General features: G+C 47.5%; 1 protein-coding gene across 1 annotated transcript in view; it reads left to right on the top strand.

Annotated features, from left to right (window-relative positions):
• Nucleotides 1–20,798, top strand: part of LOC108554807 (Down syndrome cell adhesion molecule-like protein Dscam2) — a 92,723-nt gene that overhangs the window by 51,097 nt on the left and 20,828 nt on the right. The window contains exon 5 of the mRNA XM_017910200.1: nt 10,962–11,287. Within this exon, the coding sequence (XP_017765689.1) occupies nt 10,962–11,287 (326 nt within the window). The remainder of the gene's footprint in view (nt 1–10,961; nt 11,288–20,798) is intronic.

The raw sequence follows: 20,798 nt of genomic DNA, 5'->3' as shown, positions 1-20,798 counted from the left end.
ACTTTCGGCCCGGTGAATATTTAATGCCGGCAAATGCACGGGAAATTTCGCTGGCCGGCGCTGGCTAGTCGAGCTCCGCGCCGGGCAAACCACTGTGACGTGACGTGGACCCAGCTGGAACTGGGTTTAAACCGCGGCAATAGCTTGCCCAGTTGGCCCAGTTGTTTATTTCTTAGTTTCACCCGGCAGAATCTCTGCCAGTTTATGCAAATCCGCGGCGAAACGGGAGAACGCTGGTTCGCGCGAGCGGAAAATTTACACCGCCTAAAATAATTAAACGCAAGCTATGCTCGTTTAAACCGGAATATCGATCGAACCTGTAATATTCGTGCCAGAGAATTATACCGAATCGACGATTCGAGCAATTCCATCCCCGCGAAGCTGAAACCGACGCATTCGTTCGACTTCCGGTGACAGAGGCTGTGCGCTGTCTGTCGAGATTGCCAGGTAGTACGCGAGCGATTGCACGGCGGGAAGCGTTTCTCAGGGGCAGCCAGCGAGCGTCCCGCGCATCTACTTAAACACGAGCGTTTATGCAACGATCTCACGCCGGCGCCTTTTGCATGGTAAATCATAACGCATTGTTGCGCGTTTGCCGGTGCCGGCAGCGGACAAGCCGCCCGCAGCTCGCGTGCACGCGCTCGCGGCCACTCTGGCTTCTTCATGAATAAATCACGAGTGCCCGAAATGCTAATGGCCGAAACGTCCGGCACGGGTCGTCGGATGTTTCTCCGCCGGGCGGAGTGCTCCGAGTCGTAAACAAAATGCACCGACATCGCTGAAAATACGAGCTGATTCCGAATGGTCGGCAGCTTTTACGCGCATTCATTGCCGGTTCTGCCCGCCCATAAATAGGTTATAACCTAATTACGTGCATTGTCGTGCGGACACCGTTGCGAGCTTCCGCGCGTCGCCATCGAGTTTCCACTCCCCTGTACTCGTCGTTCCGATTGTCCTTTTATTAGAACCGGATCCACCGTTGTTGATGCGACTTTCGCGCGTTTCCGGATCGGTGTGCCTCGACAAGAAGGAACGACGGTATCTTCCGAGTACGGGATGCATCGCGAACGACGTTTTAACGACTCTGCCTCGTCAGGATTGCCCGTTAGAAGCGAAACCCAGGCGACGGATCGTGTCAACGATATTCGTCTCCGTGCACTTTCGGACCCGATGTCTCCTTTGGTCTCTCTCGTCTCGGGAATTGCTAGCTCTCCGAACGAAATTTCAACGACGGAACTTTTCAAAGACGAAAATCTCGCGACGCGAATTTTTGCGTAATTCCTGGAACTCCACGGTTCGACTCGGGAAAAGTGGAAGTTTCGCGAGAACTCGCTGCGAGGTCGAGCACCGGGTTCTTTTCACGCCATGGTGTTCGGTGCTCGTGCCATTATCCGAGCGATCGTAATCAACCCTTGTTAACGATCTGGCTATGAACACGATGGTTCGTCGGCGCACTTCATCCCGAGGCTGGAGAGCTGCTGATTCATAAGACATAAAATGGGTCGAACGTGGATGAGCGGCTGGAACAATAGATGGCTAATGATCAAAGTGCAAGCTGAGATGCTCCGTCGGCTAGAACGGAGAAGACACGGAATCGAATGCGAGATGAACATATTGTTCGTTAGTTGCGCGCCGGCGAAATCAGGAGCCCGTTGTTGGCCAAGTGCGAGCGAGGAAAAAATTTTCAAACGCGGTACTTTGCGCTCCACGATCGTCCGAACGACTATTGCTATTCGAGAGATCGGCACGGAAAGTTTCAGTGAGACGGAAAGAGGTCGACGAGGCGCCACGACGGACAACCGTCGGCCAGAATCGGGCTCGACCGTTCGCCATTAGCCGTAATCCGTGCTTAACGCGGCCGCGTGCACCGTGCACGCAGAGTGCAAGAACGCGCCGTGACGGTACGCGTCTCGACGCGATAAAGATAAGACGACGAGAAATTAATCGATCGCGCGGAGCGGAGGCAACGTTGCGAGGCAGAACGCAAGTTTGCGAGCGTCGGCTCGCATCAGTGTCTCGCCATAGCGGCACCTGTCGGTTCTTCTTTTTACGCTCGCCGCCATTATCCAGCCTAGCATTTTTCGCAAGCTTTCACCCGCTACTTGCCGTCCTCGTCGCATTAAAGTTGGAACGCCACGGTGCGCCACGGAACGGCGCCATTTTAGGAAAGCGCAGCCTTTTAAGCCGGCTGTCCATTAAACGGCTGGCATTCCTTGAACCAGATGCACCGTGTTTTTCTCACGAAGGCCTAATGGACCGACTCGGCGATCGAGCGTGGGTCCCGACTCGTTTCGCCGGCTCGATGTCCTTCCATCGCGACGAGTGGATGATTCGCGTGGAAACGGAATCGCCGTGGAAAGAAACCCGAGAACGCTTCTTGCTCGCGACGTCCTTCGAGCACGGTTTAATCCGTACTCCGCGTCGCGTTACGGCTCGCCCCCCTGATGTTTAGCTTTTCCCCTTGCGTGCGCGGGGACGCTGAAGAATCGGTACGCGATGGAACGAGAGGTTCCGCGTGTTTGTCTTCTTCTTCGGCCTTGCCTGTACTTTGCCCGGGCTCGTGGTTATTTAATGGAAGGAAGAAGTCGGGAAGGGTAGCCCGTTTCTTCGATAGCCCTTTTCCAACCGATCGAATAACCGGAGAAAAACGCGTCGTCGAGTTATACCCCAACTGCCAAACTCGCGATTACGTTCGGGAGTCCCGATCGGAACGGTACCCCATCCGCGAAGCAGTCTCTCGCGCAATCCTGCAATAGAGATCCGACGAATTTCAAAGTTTTATCGGCACGTCGGGGAGTTGGCCGTATCGCGATATTCCGGATCAATTATCGACGCGGAGCGTGGCGATGCGTTTATTTCGATTCCGCGGGCACTTTGCCGGGAAAGAAAGTTCGGGACCCGACGAAGCTCAGCCGAGCGTCGAATTAGTTCCGCGGTCGAACAGTTTCCCCGGTAGTTTAGCATCTTCTCTTTTATTGGGCCGCGGTCTCCGTCGACGCCGCGGTTTTTGCGCGAAGCTCGATAGCCAGCTCGGAACCCGGCGTGGAAGAGTCGTACTTTCGAGTCTCGGCCGAAATCCAAAGCGTAACTCACGCCAACGGCGTGCTTATCCAGCGTGGCAAAGAAGAGCTACCAAAAAGTTGCAACGCGTCGGTTTATTTACGACGAGACCGGACGCTGCTGGTGCGCGAGAGTCATAAAAGCTAGCGACAAATGAAACTCGTTGGTGGGAATCGGTCGGCGTGCATGGAACGCGGATTCCGTGGCATGCAACGAGTGGAAATAAAAGGACACCTATGAACGCGGTAGGTAGGAAGCAGCATGGCGGCACGAAGATGCTGCAGCTCGCGACTCCGCGTAGACCCGTCTGCCTGTAAATCAAATCTTCGTCCCAATTTCGTTTGACGTTAAGAGACCGAATGTTCTCGGGGCAAAGAAACACGGCGACACCGTAAACTACCTAAGAAATTACCCGAATGGTGGGGGGGGGGGGGGGGGGGGGGGGGGGGGGTTATCGCGGTGATAAACGCGTTCGCGTTGGAAATTGTAAATGCAGATTTATGGCGTTTATTCGGGACACCGCCGGATGGAAGGTGGAAGATGGTCCGAAATGGGTTGCGGGAATAAGAACAAGCAGAAGGCCCGCGGGTTAGCGAACGGTGCACACGTTCTCGGTATTACTTCTAAGTACTTTAAAGACTCTCCCCGGCTGGCAGCCCGGAAAAATGTTGAACTTTCGTAAATCCGAGGAATAAGGCGAGCAGTTCCTTCGCGGCGCGCTTTTATGATACCCCCGTGGCTTTTTTGCCGGTCAATGACGGGGATGCTCGAGGGATGGCGCAGAGAGAAAGGGGTGGAAAAGATAAAGAAGGGAGGCCGGGAGTGGGAAACAGAGGAGGGGCAGCAGGCGGAGGAGGGAAAAGAAGAAGAAGACGCGGCAAAGAAAGGGGACGGGGCTGGATATCGCCCTATTGGAGACTCGACGAAAACGCAAAGTACAATCCACAGAGCCAGGATGCAGCCAGTCTGCGGAGCAACGTCGGCAAGAAACAATGCAGCCATCACGGCTCCAATCCCTTCGCTCGCTACCCCGCAATCTTATCGAGCCCAACCTACTTGTATCTCTCTTTTCCTCTCCCTATGTACCGGCTACGTACGCCGTTCGCCTGTGTTACGCCTACGTACATATACATACGAAGATCCGTACACAAAGGAGCGCGCACGGGGAACAAGAAACCGCCGAATACGATGATTTGTAAGGAACTAGACGAGTAATGCCGGGACTATTCGTATTCCGCTGTGGAAGACTCGGCGAGCCGAATTGCACGGCTGAGATCCTCTCGTGGTGGTTTCCTGCCCCTCGCAGAGTAGGGCTCCTCGAACTCGGCCGATTATCGCGATAGTCGGAAACGGTGGCTGGAAATCGCGTCGCGACCTAACACCTGGGGAATCCAATGCCAGCCACGAATTCTCTCCGACTTCTCCAACCGAGCACGCGAATTCGCGAAGAAATTTTATCCTTCGGAGAGTATACCAGATGGTGTCCGACTGTGACACGCCGGAAGGGAGAGAATCGACGTTCGGAAGGGTACGGCGCGCAGTCTTGCCGAGTCGAAGACGGTGGAAAGGGTGGAAGATGTATTCGTCGACGAAGACAAACGACGAGACGAGGCGTCGCTTTACTTTTCCACGTCAAAATACACACCGGCCGTGATTCATCCGAACCAGCGAGTTATTTGTCCCGGTGAGTTTTGAATTTTACACCCGGGGCTACCAGACGGGCATCGATCTTCTCGGATATCCCGCTACCTTGGTCCACGCGAGTACCACGCGTTAATTTTAGCAGCCATGGTACCCGGTCGTTAATTTAACAACGGAAGGGCACGCGGATGCTCTTCCGCGGAGTGCAACCCTCTTCTTCCTCCACCAGCGTCCTCCTCCTGTTCTCCGTTTTTACCCCAACGGTTTGTTTATTTATACCCCGGTTTTTTGCCCGGCGATGCTCCAACCCAGGTTTCTACACCGGCAGATACACGAACGCCGAGTACATAACGGTGGAATAAGTACGTAAATACCTTCTGTCGCGAAGAACAAACCGGAAGCCACGCGGCGCATTACGTCTGTTGACGGTAGTGTGCGGCAAAAACCCGTCGAGAATGGAAACTCGAGGAAGAAAGAGATTTTTGCCCGCCGTCGCACCGCCGCCACGCCGTTCCCACGCTACCGCCACATCGCCACCCACTCGACCACGTCACGCCGACCACCACCACCCCCCCGAACGCGTAAATCTTCCGCTCTCCGACTGGCGATCGGAATCGCGGAGGAGGAGACTTCCGGCGTGCCGAGGAGACGAGGAAAAAGAAGACGGCGCGAAGAAGCGTTAGCCAAAGGGAGATCCGTAAAAGGAAAAGTATTCCGTGACTGGTTGGAAATCGCGTTGAGCCGCTGAGCCGAGGAGGTAGCTTTAATCTGTGATTCTTTCGCCGAGAGCGGTACACGCGTAGCAAAGCTGTCGTCGCGTGATCGGGATTAGGCGTTAAGCAGCTTTTACAAGAAGCAGACACGTGCTCGGCGGATGCGACGGGTTGCCATTGTACCTCGAAAATGGCCGTTCGCGTTTGGTTATTTGTTCGAGACGTTTCGGGGCACGCGTGGAGGAGAAGCTGCCGCAAATGGTTAAAAATTCGATCGCGTGTCTATGTAAGTACGTGGCGTGACGCGCCTAGGTGGGGCGATGCACAGCGAAGAAAAATCACCGTCTGTCCGGTGCAAGCCGACAGTTTGAACAGCGCGTGGCACTCGGAACGTTCCCAAAGGCGTGGTGGCATCGTTGGCAACTTGCTCGTGGTATTCGCGCCGCGATAAATCTTCATTTCCAACGGGATCCTTCTAATCTAATATTCTCGTTGAGTTACAGCTTTGTTCGAGTGTGGCCCCCCTAGTGCCGGTGCCGCCAGCTCCGATATCTGGTAATTTTGACGGGGGTATGGTCGGAGGGTAAAACGAGGCGGATGGCGGCGCGTTTCCACCACCCTGTCAGCCCGTATAAATCAGAGATATAATTATTCGGAATTGTGGCCCGGCAATACGCACGGAAACACGTGTACGTCTTTCGCGCAAATTGCGCCCCGGGTATCGCGGGTTGTGACCTGAATTCTGAAGCAATCAGCGGCTAGCATTAAATTACATATGCGCTCTATCGGTTCGAGGGGCCGCCACTTCGATGACGTAATTAGTCAACGACGTAATACGGTTGCCGGTAATATAGCTACCAATTAATGTAGAAAGCCGAGTTGTCGACTAATTAATGAAGCCTGAACGATCTACTAATTCCCCGCTCCCAACGGCGGAACAACTCGATGCCCTTTCGACTAGAATCTTCGCGGAGCGGAAGTTTCGAGTCGACGGCGTTATATACGCCTTGCTCGCGAGATATACGCGCACCCGGTTCTCTAATGTACACCCTCGGCTGCATCGCGTAGTTTCGCCATTCGTCCCCCCTATTTTACCCCCGTCTTAAAGGATTAATCGCGGAAAACTTGCCTCGACCTCGTTCCCTCTCTCGCCGACCGTTTTCCTCCTCGGTCCCGTTTCGCTTTCCACGCGGGGAAACGCATCGAGACAGACGCACGCACCGCGAGGCTTTTAAAATGGCATTTAGAGGGCGCGAGATCGAGGCACGGGGGTGTCGGCGCGGTCGTAACGAACAGGCAGGTGGGGCAGGAAGCTGGCGGGCAAGAAGTCGAGGAACGGAAAAAGGCGAACGCGAATTGCGCGCGTCTCGCAACGGTCGGCAAGAGACACATTGTACGGCTAATTAGTGGCAACTTTATCACGGTGAAGTTGCTTGTTCCGGGTAAATACATGAGAAAGACCGGGCGCCATTTGAAATTCGCTTTGCCAACGATACACACGGCCGGTGTATATTTAATAGAGTCTTAATTGGAGTCGACGGCTCGAAAGGTTTAATTGGACATCGTTCCGCCGCGGTTTCTGCTCCCTTCAGCCCGCTTTTTTTCTCCGCGCCGCACACCACTCCGCGCCTCCGTCTCTCTCTCTCTCTCTCTCTCTCTCTCTCTCTCTCTCTCTCTCTCTCTCTCTTTCTCCTGCCCTCTCCGCGTCTCTCTCGCTCTCGGACTCTCGTCACCGTTTCACGTGCCCTCACGCTCGAGGATCGAGCCTCTGGATTACATAGTCAATGAGCGATGGTTCAAAGGATATCAAGATGTTCGTTTGAGCACACTGTCTGTCCGCTTAAACACCGCGCGCGGCCGCGCGCCGCTACTCTTTCTACTCGATACTGGTCGTCGAGTTTGTGTACTCGGAAATCACTTGCCGCTCCAGCTATTAATTAAACTTCTCTCCCTTGTTCAATTTTTTAACTCCCGCGAATCCCTGCCTCCGCGGTAAGAGCATTCCGACCGAGAACGCTTTTCCAAGTTTTCATCGGCCCATCCGCCTTCCATTTCCCCAGCCGATTCACCCCTCCGCGCCGCGGCAATCTGCTTAGAAATTTTTGTCTTCCGCTTGCAACCATTCAAACGCGAAATCTCCAGTCTTTAAAGCTCGCCCGGTATTCCAGCTTTGCTTACCCCAGGCTCCGCTGATACGCATATCGAATTTTTTCCGCCATTGCTCGACACCGTTTCGCGCATAAAACTCGCGTCCATGACAATCACGAGTTGCGAAAAATCGACGACCAAGAACCCCGTATCGGTTACATCGAACGGTAATTTTTAACCCTTAATTATCGTATTATATCGACGAAGCAGGAAATTTAAATCTTAGCGAACGAGATTGGTACGCGATTCGTATCCTAGCGTGGCATCGTTCTTCGAAAGAAAATTTTGGAGAAACGTGGAGACGACTACGTACTAAAATCTCCATCTTAAGGGCTTTACCTGCAGTATACCGATGCATTCCGTATGGAAGTGAAGCTATCGACGAATTATCAGGATTTTAGAACACGCAGATTTTACGATTCAATTCTAAACCCATATCGCAGTCCCACAATTAATTAACAAATTTATTATTCGTCCTACAGCTCCGTTAATAATTATACATTTTGACACGAGAACCGTGTCGGAATATTCGGCCGATTTTCCAGTTATTCAAAAATCATTTGCCCATTCCATCTCTGATTGGGTCAAAGCGAGCGCGACAACTTTCCGGTTAACCCGATACTTACCCCTGTAATATTCCGCCTGCTCATAATCCGCGTTTAACCGCGACGAGTTCATTCGCCCCCCGTGTACATACCAAGACCGATAAATATTTCAGCCGGAGGGTAACAGGTTGATCGACAATCCGGCCGATTAGCTATTTAAACGGCGTGGATCCAACGAGCCGGAAGTAAGAACGAGACACGCGGAGCTGTCGCGAGCAAAGGGGGTGGAATTATTAACGCGTGATCGAGCCTCTCGTCGCTGGAGCAATCGGTGGCAAGCAAATTCCTTTCCCTCCCCCCCCATTTTTTTTTCCTTCTTTCAATTCGAGCATCGATCGATCATCGAAGTCGCGCTTTCTCTATTTTCCTCGCCCCCTCCCTCGCCCCGTGCCTCCTCTCGCCACTCTTCTCCGCTTTTTCCGCACGCCGGTCACCGTCGGCGCGAACGACGCTGACGTTGAGGCGTAAGTCGGATGTAAATGGCATAAAAAGTTTTGAGCGTGCATATGCACGAGCCGGTGCAACCGGGAGCCGGGAGTATGAACAAGGGTGTGGTGGCGGGGCGTTGCTGGAATATGGCAACTGGAATTGCACACTGGCAAGAGCGAGAGAAAGACCGTGCAGAGGAAGAGGGACGGTCTGAGAGGCAACGACAGAGATCGAGAGAGAGAGAGAGAGAGAGAGAGAGAGAGAGCGAGGGCGAGCGAGCGGGTGCAGAGGCAGGACGAATAGAGAGGCAGAGTGACAAAGAGAGGCAGAGGAAAAGGGAGAGCGAGGTAGAGGCGAGCGACGATCAATACGCCATCAGCTTAAATTACAATAATAACGCCGACCAGACAAAGCGAGCGCGCCATTATAAAATAGTGCAGTCGTAAAAAGCCCCGGTGTCACCGGGTTCAACCGTTCGACAAACACCGTGCAGCGTTTAATCGCTGTCGAAACTGAAATAAAATGTTCATCCATTCCAGACCCGTGGTATTAGGGTCGAAGGTTCCGATCGATCCGTCGTTTCGTCCGTTGTTATTTAGATCAGCCAAGGGCCCGCGCGTGTCATCCACGAGCGTGAAAACACCGACCATTCGCTGCCCACAGGACAGCTCCAATTGCCGAGTTATTAAACCGGGGGGTACCTTGACCGGTCGCGAACGGTCGATTTTAACCCTTTGCACTCGAGAGGTGACTCTCAGTCGCCGTTTAATCGAATTCTAGAGATCATTGTTAATTAATATCTCAAATTTAAAATTGAAAAATCCAACGACGCGTGGAATATCGAGGTAATACAATTCTGTCTTACAATTAATCTACATTTCTTAGTTACCGTTTTGAAAATATCGTCGACTTTATGGCAGGAAGTCTTCGAATTACTAAGTTTCTGTAACGAAAATATCGCCGAGTGCGAAGGGTTAATAGTTGCGAGATAGGGTAAAAAGGGGGCGGTAGAGCATCCTCCTCGTATCGCTGCAGAAACGCGTGTGTCATCGTGGAGGGGAGTAAAAGAGAATCGGTTTTCGTAATTACGCGTGGATATTTAAATGCAATCGACTCGACGAAACGTTTATGGCCGTTGAAATTATAACGAGGTTCGAACGGTGCTTCTCGTCGATGGGTTTACATTTCGCGGGATAAACGTACCTCGTTTGCCAAGCTTGCCGAATTAATAATAAAGATCCCTACCGCGATTGTTAGCGACTCATAATTAACGCGATAAGGCAACGCGAAAATGTAAAAATAAAGGAGGCAGACGGGAAGAGAGAGAGAGAGAGAGAGAGAGAGGAGGCGAGTGGAGAAGGAAGGAAATAAATGTAAATTTGCCAAGCATACTAACTCGAATAATACGTAACAGGGACAAAAGGAGGTCTTCCGCGGCTGTGAAAAATTGATACCGGGATCTTTGTCTCTTTCAACAAGCCCGCGGAGATTTCTTTTCCCGTGAACGTCCGAGAGATTCGAAATGCATTTCGAGGTATCAAGTGGGAGAGACGGTCGAAGAAAAATTGATGATAGAAGAAGAATCCATTCCCGTGGCCACGGCTCCCTTTTCCCTTTTTCCCTCTCCCCTTTCTTTCTTCCTCGCCCACTTCCACGCTTCTTCATCGTTACGATTCATCGGCCACTCTCGACCTCTCTTCTAAAACGCCTCGAGAGTATTTTCTTTAACACTCGAAACGAACGGACAGCGTGCAAGTTGATCGCGCGAGCCTTGAAATAACGCGTCGATTCCAAACTTCCGATGCTAAACTTTTGCCATTTTCCCCCGTTCCACGGTCACGACTCGACCGCTTCGGACCGGCTCACAGGCACCGTTTCGATCGGAGACTCTTCGAGAGAAACGTCTCGTTCGCCGAAACGACCGGCGTATCTCGATTTCCTTGCTATCCGCGAGTTAAAGTTCGACTCGAAGCAACGGTTCGACGAGCCTTCTTCCGCTCCCGCGTAAGCACGTTTAAGCGTTCGTTTTCAAAGACCCCGCGCAGTCAGACTCGCTCGCCCCCGGTTCGTCGTCAGACGATGCGCACTCGAAACTTAACGACACGGTAATAATTTCGTAATTACAGCGAGCGTTATCAGAAAATTGTAAATTGTGCTCGGGGTATTTTCCATGACACTCGAGGAACCGCGACGAGACTGCTCGACGCGACTGCGGCCATTGAACGATATCTTCTTTGGAATTTTTCCGAGGAACGTCGAGTAGCTTTCCACGAGACAAATTTATCGGAAAGCACGGTAGCCGACCAGTGCGAGTAATTAACTTATTCGCGAGCGAGGAGATCAAAGAAATTTCCTTCATTTTCAGACCCTCATACCCCAGTTCCGCCGAGGTTCAACGAACGAGTGAGTCCGGCGCCTATACGCACGGGAGAGACGATCGTGCTCTCGTGCATTTCCCAGGGAATCCCACCGCCCATGTATCTGTGGTTTCGCGAGTCCGTGACGGGCACGGCGATGATCTTCAATTCGGAAAGGATCTACGCTAGAGCGGGTGTGCTGGTGCTGCAATCAGCGAGGGCAGAGGACGCGGGACGATACGTCTGTCACGCCAACAATACGGCCGGTTCCGAGAGGGTCGAATTGGAGGTCTCCGTTATAAGCAGCCTCTCCATCCACCTGGTGCCTCAACAGGTTAGTTTCCGGTGCTTTCGTTTAATCTTCGCGCCCGTATCGAGCACCGTGCTCGTTCTCCATCCACTCTTTTATACGACTCTCTGTACGTGTACGACTCTCTCTCTAATAAAATCGCGACGAGGAGGATGACGAGTCGTGACGTAACGCGGAGTTTAAACGCGATTTGCAAGCAGAGAGCGACGCCCAGAGGATACCTCGGATGAAGAGGGCGCGTAAAATCGACGGCCTCGTCGGCCTATAGTTTCAACAGGTTAGCATCCGTTTCACCCGGATCGAGTATCGCCACCAGCCAATCGATACCTTTTCATCCGCTCCGACGACGACTTTGATCCAGCCTCTGGGTGTTGGATTGAATCGGCGATACGGCTGGACGATTATTTAAACGAAGAAGTTTCGAAAGATCGCGGAAAAATTGCCAGCCCTGTCGTCCGCGTGGCGCGTCTCAACAGGTTAACGGCATTCTATCCGGCGACGATTGGATTTCTGGAACGAACCGAACGATTCGCTCCACGCCTTCCTGTTTCACCCTTCGCCGGATAATCCCAATCCTTCGAGAAATCTCGAGGGCGTCGTGATGGTGATGGTGGTGGTGGTGGTGGTCGTGGTAGTCGTCGTGCCGATATTCCCAATCGCGTCCGACCGACGACGCGACGCGACGCGACGCGACGCGACGCCTTTTTGCCGGCTGGCGTCCCGTCCACTTCCGCGCCACGAGTTTCCGGCATTCGAGGAAAGAAGGGTGACCGTGCCGGCCGGAAATAAATTCCATAACGACACCGTGCTCGTTCACCGAGGCGCTGCAAAAGGACCGCGGTTCTCCATGATAAGTAGCTTCTCTTCATCCGGCTGATACCTCAACAGGTTAGCTCTCCTTTATTCTATTTTGTAAACAAGTCGAGAGCTACCGCGGTTACTTTTTCTTCTCCAGGTTCTTCTCCCCTTTCTCCTGTCCCGTGCCTCGATCACCGTACTCGCCCGCTCCGGTTTCCTCCTCGCAGTCAGCGAGGCTAAGGCTTCTCAATGAGCGCCGATTCTATTTTCAGTAGATCTGCAAACTACCCCGACGTGCTCCCGCGCAACATAACGGTTCGTTGCTCCGCGACTTGGTTAAATCGATGGGATATCCTCGTTTCTCTTACCACGGACAAGCAGCAGCAGCAGCTCGCGAGCGTTCCACGAATAAATTCGCATCGACTACGAAACCGGAGAGCTGAGAGGGAATTCCGGCCGTCGTCGTTGTCGTTGTAGTCGTTGTCGCAGTCTCCGTCGACTAATTCCCACCGATGTGGATAATTGAGCATCGCGTCGGAGTAAACACGATGGCAGGGATAACGACAAGCCGAGTTAGCATCCGTGCAAGGCGGCGGATAAATCTTGAAAACATCGCAGTCGAAACGCCCGGCGTGTCTGTAAATATCGGCCGAGGGAAATAACGAGCGACTCGCCCGGTGCCCCGTGAATCAGCCTCCGCTATTAATTAGTATTAACTTCCGTTAATTAGTAGCCCGTTTCGTAGCGACGGTTCGAACTCGGCGCGACGCAGTTCTTCCTAGCTGCTTTGATCTTTTAACAAGCCTCGTTAATTGTGTTCGCGATGTTTCCCGGGACGATGAACGCGAGCATTGTGTCGACGATAAAGGAGAGACCGGACGAACGGATGGCTCCCTGGATCGATCGACGTGGCAGCGATTCGCAGCGATTCGCCGCGATCGCGACGTCACGGACGCGACTCGTCGCACAGCCGAAGTTATTGGATCGCGTGGAGCCCCGGGTGCATCGGGAAAATACGCGCCACGTAGCGTGTTAAGCGTAACGCGGCCGATGCCAGGTCGACCTCGCAAATCGTATATCCCGTCAAAACAACGAATCGCTGCGCGCACCCGCGCCGAAGCCAGGCCTCCGATCCCGGATCGCTGTAAGCGTATTAACCGGGGCGTCGATTGGCCGTGCAAAGCGGAATAATTAATAACGTTTGAAACGAAATGTCAAAGCGGGGAGAAAGCAGGTTGATCCGTTCCCCTGCCGTTTTCCCACCCCTTCCCTCTGCGCCGTCACCGTTCATCCGATTTTCGATAAAATTTTCAAACTTGTCGCGACCGATTCGACGCGCGATTACGGTGACACGACGGCCCGACCCTCGAGTCCCGACCGAAATGCACACTTTCCCCCCTGCATTCTGGGAATACACTCGCGCAACGAGTTATAAACCTTTCGCGTGATCCGTTCAATTGCCAATGTCCTCGCGAGTTCTCAGCCAACGTCCATCGTACGGAGTATGATCCAATGGTATGAAAGAAAGCGAAGCTAAATGGCAAAAATTTACCGTGCGTTGCGTAGCTCTCAGCTTGGAATCGTTTTCCAAAGATTTTTCTGTGTTTCCGAATCACGTTCGCCTTCGAATAATTATGGACAACGAACTGGTTAAGATGAAGTTATTTGCGAAAATTGTATAAGAATGTTGCCGTGGCTGCAAAAGTGTTGTCCAGGGAATTCTTGGTAATGACGTCATTTCTAGGAACTGCCTGGGTGATCGACGTCCTGTCGTGTTATGTTATCCTGATATAAACTGGTAAAATCGGGCAAAAATTTCTCACCGAGACTATTTCGATATTTCTTGGAACTGACTCGATGATCGACCTCCTTTCGTGTCATGTTATCCTGATACAAAATCGCAAAATTGGCTAAAAATTCATCGCGGAGACTGCAAAAGTAGTGTCCGAAGAATTCTTGGAAATGACTCGATGATCGACCTCTTGCCATGTCATGTTATCCTGATATAAACTTACAAAATCGAGCAAAAATTTCTCACCGAGACTATTTCGACATTTCTTGGAACTGACTCGATGATCGACCTCCTTTCGTGTCATGTTATCCTGATACAGAATCGCAAAATTGGCTAAAAATTTATCACGGAGACTGCAAAAGTAGTGTCCGAAGAATTCTTGGAAATGACTCGATGATCGACCTCTTGCCATGTCATGTTATCCTGATATAAACTTACAAAATCGAGCAAAAATTTCTCACCGAGACTATTTCGACATTTCTTGGAACTGACTCGATGATCGACCTCCTTTCGTGTCATGTTATCCTGATACAGAATCGCAAAATTGGCTAAAAATTTATCACGGAGACTGCAAAAGTAGTGTCCGAAGAATTCTTGGAAATGACTCGATGATCGACCTCTTGCCATGTCATGTTATCCTGATATAAACTTACAAAATCGAGCAAAAATTTCTCACCGAGACTATTTCGACATTTCTTGGAACTGACTCGATGATCGACCTCCTTTCGTGTCATGTTATCCTGATACAACATCGCAAAATTGGCTAAAAAATTATCGCGGAGACTGCAAAAGTAGTATCCGAAGAATTCTTGGAAATGACTCGGTGATCGACCTCCTGTCATGTTATATTATCCTGATACAAAATCGTGAATTCGACCGAAACTTTCTCGCCGAGACCACAAATTATTGCCCAAGAAATTCTTGGAAATGACGTCATTTCTTGGAACTGACTCGATGATCGACCTCCTGTCATGTCATGTTATCCTAATACAAAATCGTAAAATTGGCTACAAAAATTCTTGGCCAGGCTGCAAAAGTATTGTCCAAAAATTCTAGGAAGTGACGTCATTTCTTGGAATTCTGTCGACGAACGACCTCCTTTCATGTTATGTTCGCCTGATAGAAAATTGCAAAATTGGCAGAGGGTTTCGTGCCAATTGTGCGAATTTTGTAGGCACAGAATTTTGCCAGCGTGAGAGCTCCTTTAATGTTACGTTTGCCTAATATAAAATCTCAAATATTGGCAGAAAGTTCTATACCAACGCTGCAATGTTGAAGAGGCAGAAATCTTGGAGAATGAGGTGAATTTCTTTGATTTCTGTGAACGTACCATCTCTTTTAATGTTGTGTTTGCTTAATACAAATTTATATGAAAAATGATGTTACAACAATAATTTTAAGTTACGCCGATGTTTGCTTATTAAGCATAATAAAACGCGGTAGCAAAACTTATTCAGAGAATATGTTCATCAAAACAATAAATTAAACATAGAAAAAAGAAAATTTTTATTTGTTCTCCATCCTATTAATAACTGTAACAAGAATTTGAATCACTCGTGTACAAACGTTATACTTCGCTTTATAGTTTTTATATCAAATTTATTTTGTATCATCTTTAACGTACAGCTACGTAAATAAAAAAGGAAAAACGAAATGACCCTGTTGTACGAAAACTAAACTCAATATGCCCCTAATGCAACCCGTTATACAGCGGTATAACCTTCAATAAGATAGACAAGGATAGACGTTCGAGCGTCTTTCGATCAGAGCCATTTGCGGTTTTGGACTCGAAGCTCGAAAAAGTAACAGGAACACAGAATGCGCGAGGAGGTCGTCGAAGCATTATGTGATAGACAAGGAAAGCAAACGGTTAGAAGAGGATAGAGACGACGCGGTAATGAACAATCGCTAATTGATAAGTTTCCCTAATTAATTCGTGAACTTTTATAGTTGCATCAGTAAGATGGATCCTTGGGCAACATTCTCATGTAATTTTCGGTAATAATTTGTTGCTAATTAGCTTGTTATTAATAATTATTTGAAGGCGTACGTAATTTGATAATAACAGCCGACACGATAGTTAGTTACAATATTTAATTATGACGAAAACTAGAAGTAAAATGTGAACAATGATTATATGGGAATATTGCTAAGGATATTGCTTTTATAATGCGTGAATGTTATTCGTTTGCTAATTGCATAAAAGAAAGTTATTAATGACAAACTATTAGCTTCTCCGACAATAATTCGAACACTACGTGTAATAATTATTAATAATTAATTAACTAAGAAGAAATTGATGTCCAAAATTATATTAGAAAGTTCGCCAGAGGTGCTTCTTTACGATGCAATTATAAAAGTTCACAAATTGTGCACAGAAATCGAATAATTTAATGATTTTCCTTCCGAGTCAATCCTATTGGAGAATCATTATTCTCTATCCTTTTCTCAGGGCAGGGCAACCCGTTGATTGGCGCTAATACTGCCAATAAGATAGATCGGCAATCAGCGCCATCTATGATTTTGGACACGAAGCTAGAAAAAGTAACAGGAATACAGAATACACGAGGAGGTCGTCGAAACCTCATCATGTGATAGACAAAGAAAGCAAGCGGTTAGAAAAGGAAGGAGACGACACGGTAATGAAAAATCGCTAATTACTAAGTTTCTGTAATTAATTCGTGAACTTTTATAGTTGCATCGGAAAGCTTAATCCTTGGGCAACATTCTTATATAATTTTCATACATAATTTGATGCCAATTAATTTGTTATTAATTATTATTTAGAGACGGACAAAATTCGGTAACAACAACGATTACGATTATTAATTAAAATATTTAATTATGAACAAAACTAGAAGCAAAATATGATCGAAAGTGATATGGGAACACGCGCAAGAATATTGTTTTCATAATGAGTCCATGAATGGTACAAATTAATTGCATGGTTGATAGTAATTAATGAAGAATTATTGCTATGTTCGATATCGATTCAAACTCTCTGTGAAATAATTATTAATAATTTATTAATTAGGAAGAAATTTATATCTAAAATGACATTAAAACGTTGTTTGAGAGTGTCCCTTTACGATGCAATTATAAAAGTTCGCAAATTGTGCACAGAAATTGCATAATTTGATGATTTTCCTTTCAAGTCAATCGTATTGGTGAATCGTTATTCTCTATCCTTTTCCAAGGGGCAGGGCACCCGTTGATTGGCGTTGAGATAGCCAATAAGAAAGGCTTTGCGATCAGCGTCATCTATGACTTTTTACTCGAAACTCGAAAAAGTAAAACTTCCAACCAAGAACTACAGATGGCGTTGATCCTAAGTCTTTCTTATTGGCTACCTTAGCACCAATCAATTAGTGGTCCTGCCCTTCGATGAGGATAGAGAATAACGATTCATCAATACGATTGACTTGAAAGGGAAATCATCAAGTTATGAAATTTCTGTGATTAATTTGCGAACTTTTATAATTGCATCATAAAGGGACACCCTTAGACAACTTTCTAACAACATTTTAGATATCAATTTGTTCCTAATTAATAAATTATTAGTAACTATTTCAGAGAGTGTTTGAACCGATGTCGAACATAGTAATAATTCTTCATTAATTACTATCTCCCATGCAATTAATTTGTAACATTCATGGACTCATTATGAAAACAATATTCTTGCGCGTGTTCCCATATCACTTTCGATCATATTTTGCTTCTAGTTTTGTTCATAATTAAATATTTTAATTAATATTCGTAATCGTTGTTACCGAATTTTGTCCGTCTCCAAATAATAATTAATAACAAATTAATTGGCATCAAATTATGTGCGAAAATTATATAAGAATGTTGCCCAAGGATCTAGCTTTCCGATGCAACTATAAAAGTTCACGAATTAATTACAGAAACTTAGTAATCAGCGATTTTTCATTGCCGCGTCGTTTCTGTCCTCTTCCAACCACTTGCTCTCCTTGTCTATCCCATGACGAGTTTTCGGTCGACCTCCTCGCGTATTCTGTGTTCCTCTTACTTTTTCGAGCTTCGAGGCCGAAATCATAGATAGCACTGATTGCCAATCTATCTTATTGGCAGTATTAGCGCCAATCAACGGGTTGCCCTGCCCTTAGAAAAGGATAGAGAATAATGATTCTCCAATAGGATTGACTCGGAAGGAAAATCAATAAATTATTCGATTTCTGTGCACAATTTGTGAACTTTTATAATTGCATCGTAAAGAGGCAACCTTAGCGAACTTTCTAATATAATTTTTGACATCTATTTCTTCTTAGTTAATTAATTATTAATAATTATTACACGTAGTGTTCGAATTGTTGTCGGAGAAGGTAACAGTTTTTCAGTAATTACTGTCCTTTATGCAATTAATTTGTTATTATTTATGCATGCATTATAAAAACAAGATCCTTGCGAATGTTCACGTATAATTTTTGTTTATATTTTACTTCTAGTTTTGCTTATAATTAATTATTTTATCGAAAAGCCACGACGCTTGTTATTACTAAATCACGGACGCTTCCAAATAATTATTAATAACAAAGTAACTAACCACAAATTATTTACCAAAATTACATGAGAATGTTGCCCAGAGTTCCAGCTTTGCGATGCAACTATAAAAGTTCACAAATTATTCGTAGAAACTTGCAAATTTATGATTTTTCACTGCCGCGTCGCCTCTATCCTTTTCTAACCACTTACTGTCCTTTTCTCTCATGTAACTGAGTATAGCGAGTTACTTTTGATGCTGCTATGAGCTTCCTAGTAAAGCTGGGAGTGCGAGCTTTAGGTATGTGAGAGCTTACGGTGTGCCCTACGTGTACGTATGATTATCGCGAGCTTTCGAGCTTGTAAGATTTTTGAGTGATTTTTGGTCGGAAGATTTCGGTCTGAGTGTGAGTGGCGAAAGTTAACATTTTTCAATGACGGCCGAATTGATTGCCGGTTGAATCAATCTAATCCTCAGGTGAATACGTGTCATGTGTGTAAATTGCGTGGGCGTAAGTCATGTAGTTCGAATTTTACAGCATTTCAAAGATAGACATAATTTCCCTGAATTCTCGGACAATACTTTCGCCGCCACAAGGAAAACTTTCTAGCCGATTTCGCGATTTTGTATCAGGATAACATGACATGACAAGAGGTTGTTCGCCAGGGCAGTTCCAAGAAATGACGTCATTTCCAAGAATTCTTTGGACAATACTTTTGCCGCCTCGAAGAAAAGTTTGTAGTCGATTTCGCGATTTTGTAACAGGATAACATGACATGACAAGAGGTCGTCCACCGAAACAGTTCCAAGAAATGACGTCATTTCCAAGAATTCTTTGGACAATACTTTTGCGATCTCGACGAGAAATATTTCGCTGATTTCGCGATTTTGTATCAGGATAACATGACATGACAGGAGGTCGTTCGTCGAGACAGTTCCAAGAAATTACGTCATTTCCAAGAACTCTCGGATAATTCTTTTGCGGTCTCGACGAAAATGTTTCGGCCGAATTCGCGTTTTTACATTAGGATAACATGACATGACAGGAGGTCGTTGGCCGAGACAGTTCCTAGAAATGTCGTCATCTCCAAGAATTCTTTGGACAGTATTTTTGCCGTTTTGGACAATACTTTTCCCGCTTTGGACAATACTTTTCCCGTCTTTGGACAATACTTTTCCCGCCTTTGGACAATACTTTTCCCGCTTTGGACAATACTTTTCCCGTTTTTGGACAATACTTTTCCCGTTTTTTGGACAATATTTTTCCCGCTTCTGGACAATACTTTTGCCGCTTCGGTGTACAATACTTTTGCGGCATCGAAGAAAATTTATTGACCGATTTCGCGACTTTGTATCAGGGTAACATGATATGACAGGTGGTCGTTCGCCGAGACAGTTCCTAGAAATGACGTCATTTCCAAGAATTCTCTGGACAATACTTTCGTAGCCTCAGCGAGAAATATTTCGCCGATTTCGTGATTTTATATCAGGATAACATGACATAACAGGAGGTCGTTCGCCGAGACACTTCCTAGAAATGACGTCATTTCCAAGAATTCTCGGACAATGCTTTCGTAGCCTCAGCGAGAAATATTTCGCCGATTTCGTGATTTTGTATCAGGATAGCATGACATGACAGGAGGTCATTCGCGGAGACAGTTCCAAGAAATAACGTCATTTCCAAGAATTCTCGGATAATGCTTTTGCGGTCTCGGCGAGAAATATTTCGCCGATTTTGCGATTTTGTATCAGGATAACATGACATGACAGGAGGTCGTTCGCCGAGACAGTTCCAAGAAATTACGTCATTTCCAAGAATTCTCTGGACAATACTTTTCCTGCTTTGCAGCACATTTTAATTATTTTAGTTATCTTATACTTACCTTATTACTTACCTTACTTACTTACCTTTCCTTACTTGCCTTAATTCCTCTTCATTTAAATGTCATTGAAACAGATATTGCCCACTCTCTATTTTCAGAGTTCAGGGGGAACATTGAAAACTTACAAGAGATAAGAAATATCTTTAACTTTGTGCGTAGCTCTTAGCTTGGAATTATTTCCCAAAGGAAAATCTTTTCTTTAGAAGATTTTTCTTTGGAAATTAATTCCAATTACCAGATCTCACCGCGTGGAGGTGGCTACGCATCGAGACCCAACATGCGCCCTAGTGGCGCAGCCTGCTGGCGCTACCTGTATCAAAGGTACCCTAATCTAACTTGGAGCGAATTAAGTTAAAATGACTCTACTGACACTTTATTATATTTCGTGTCTTACAAAAGGGGTTTCGGTTCGGTATACTGAAACTCTACTGTCGCAACGCTAAGATATTTTCAAGTTCCCATAAAAATAGGGAATGAAATATCAAACGCGCGAGCAAATAGAAAATCGCGACGCGCCCGAACGAGATCGCGATTATTCGAAAGACCGACTAGCCTAGGCGA

This window comes from Eufriesea mexicana, unplaced genomic scaffold (assembly GCF_001483705.2).
Source record: "Eufriesea mexicana isolate 0111107269 unplaced genomic scaffold, ASM148370v2 scaffold77, whole genome shotgun sequence".
NCBI classification, from domain to species: domain Eukaryota; kingdom Metazoa; phylum Arthropoda; class Insecta; order Hymenoptera; family Apidae; genus Eufriesea; species Eufriesea mexicana.
The sequence above is the reverse complement of the archived record's forward strand: the minus strand, read 5'-3'. Positions and strand labels throughout refer to the sequence as shown.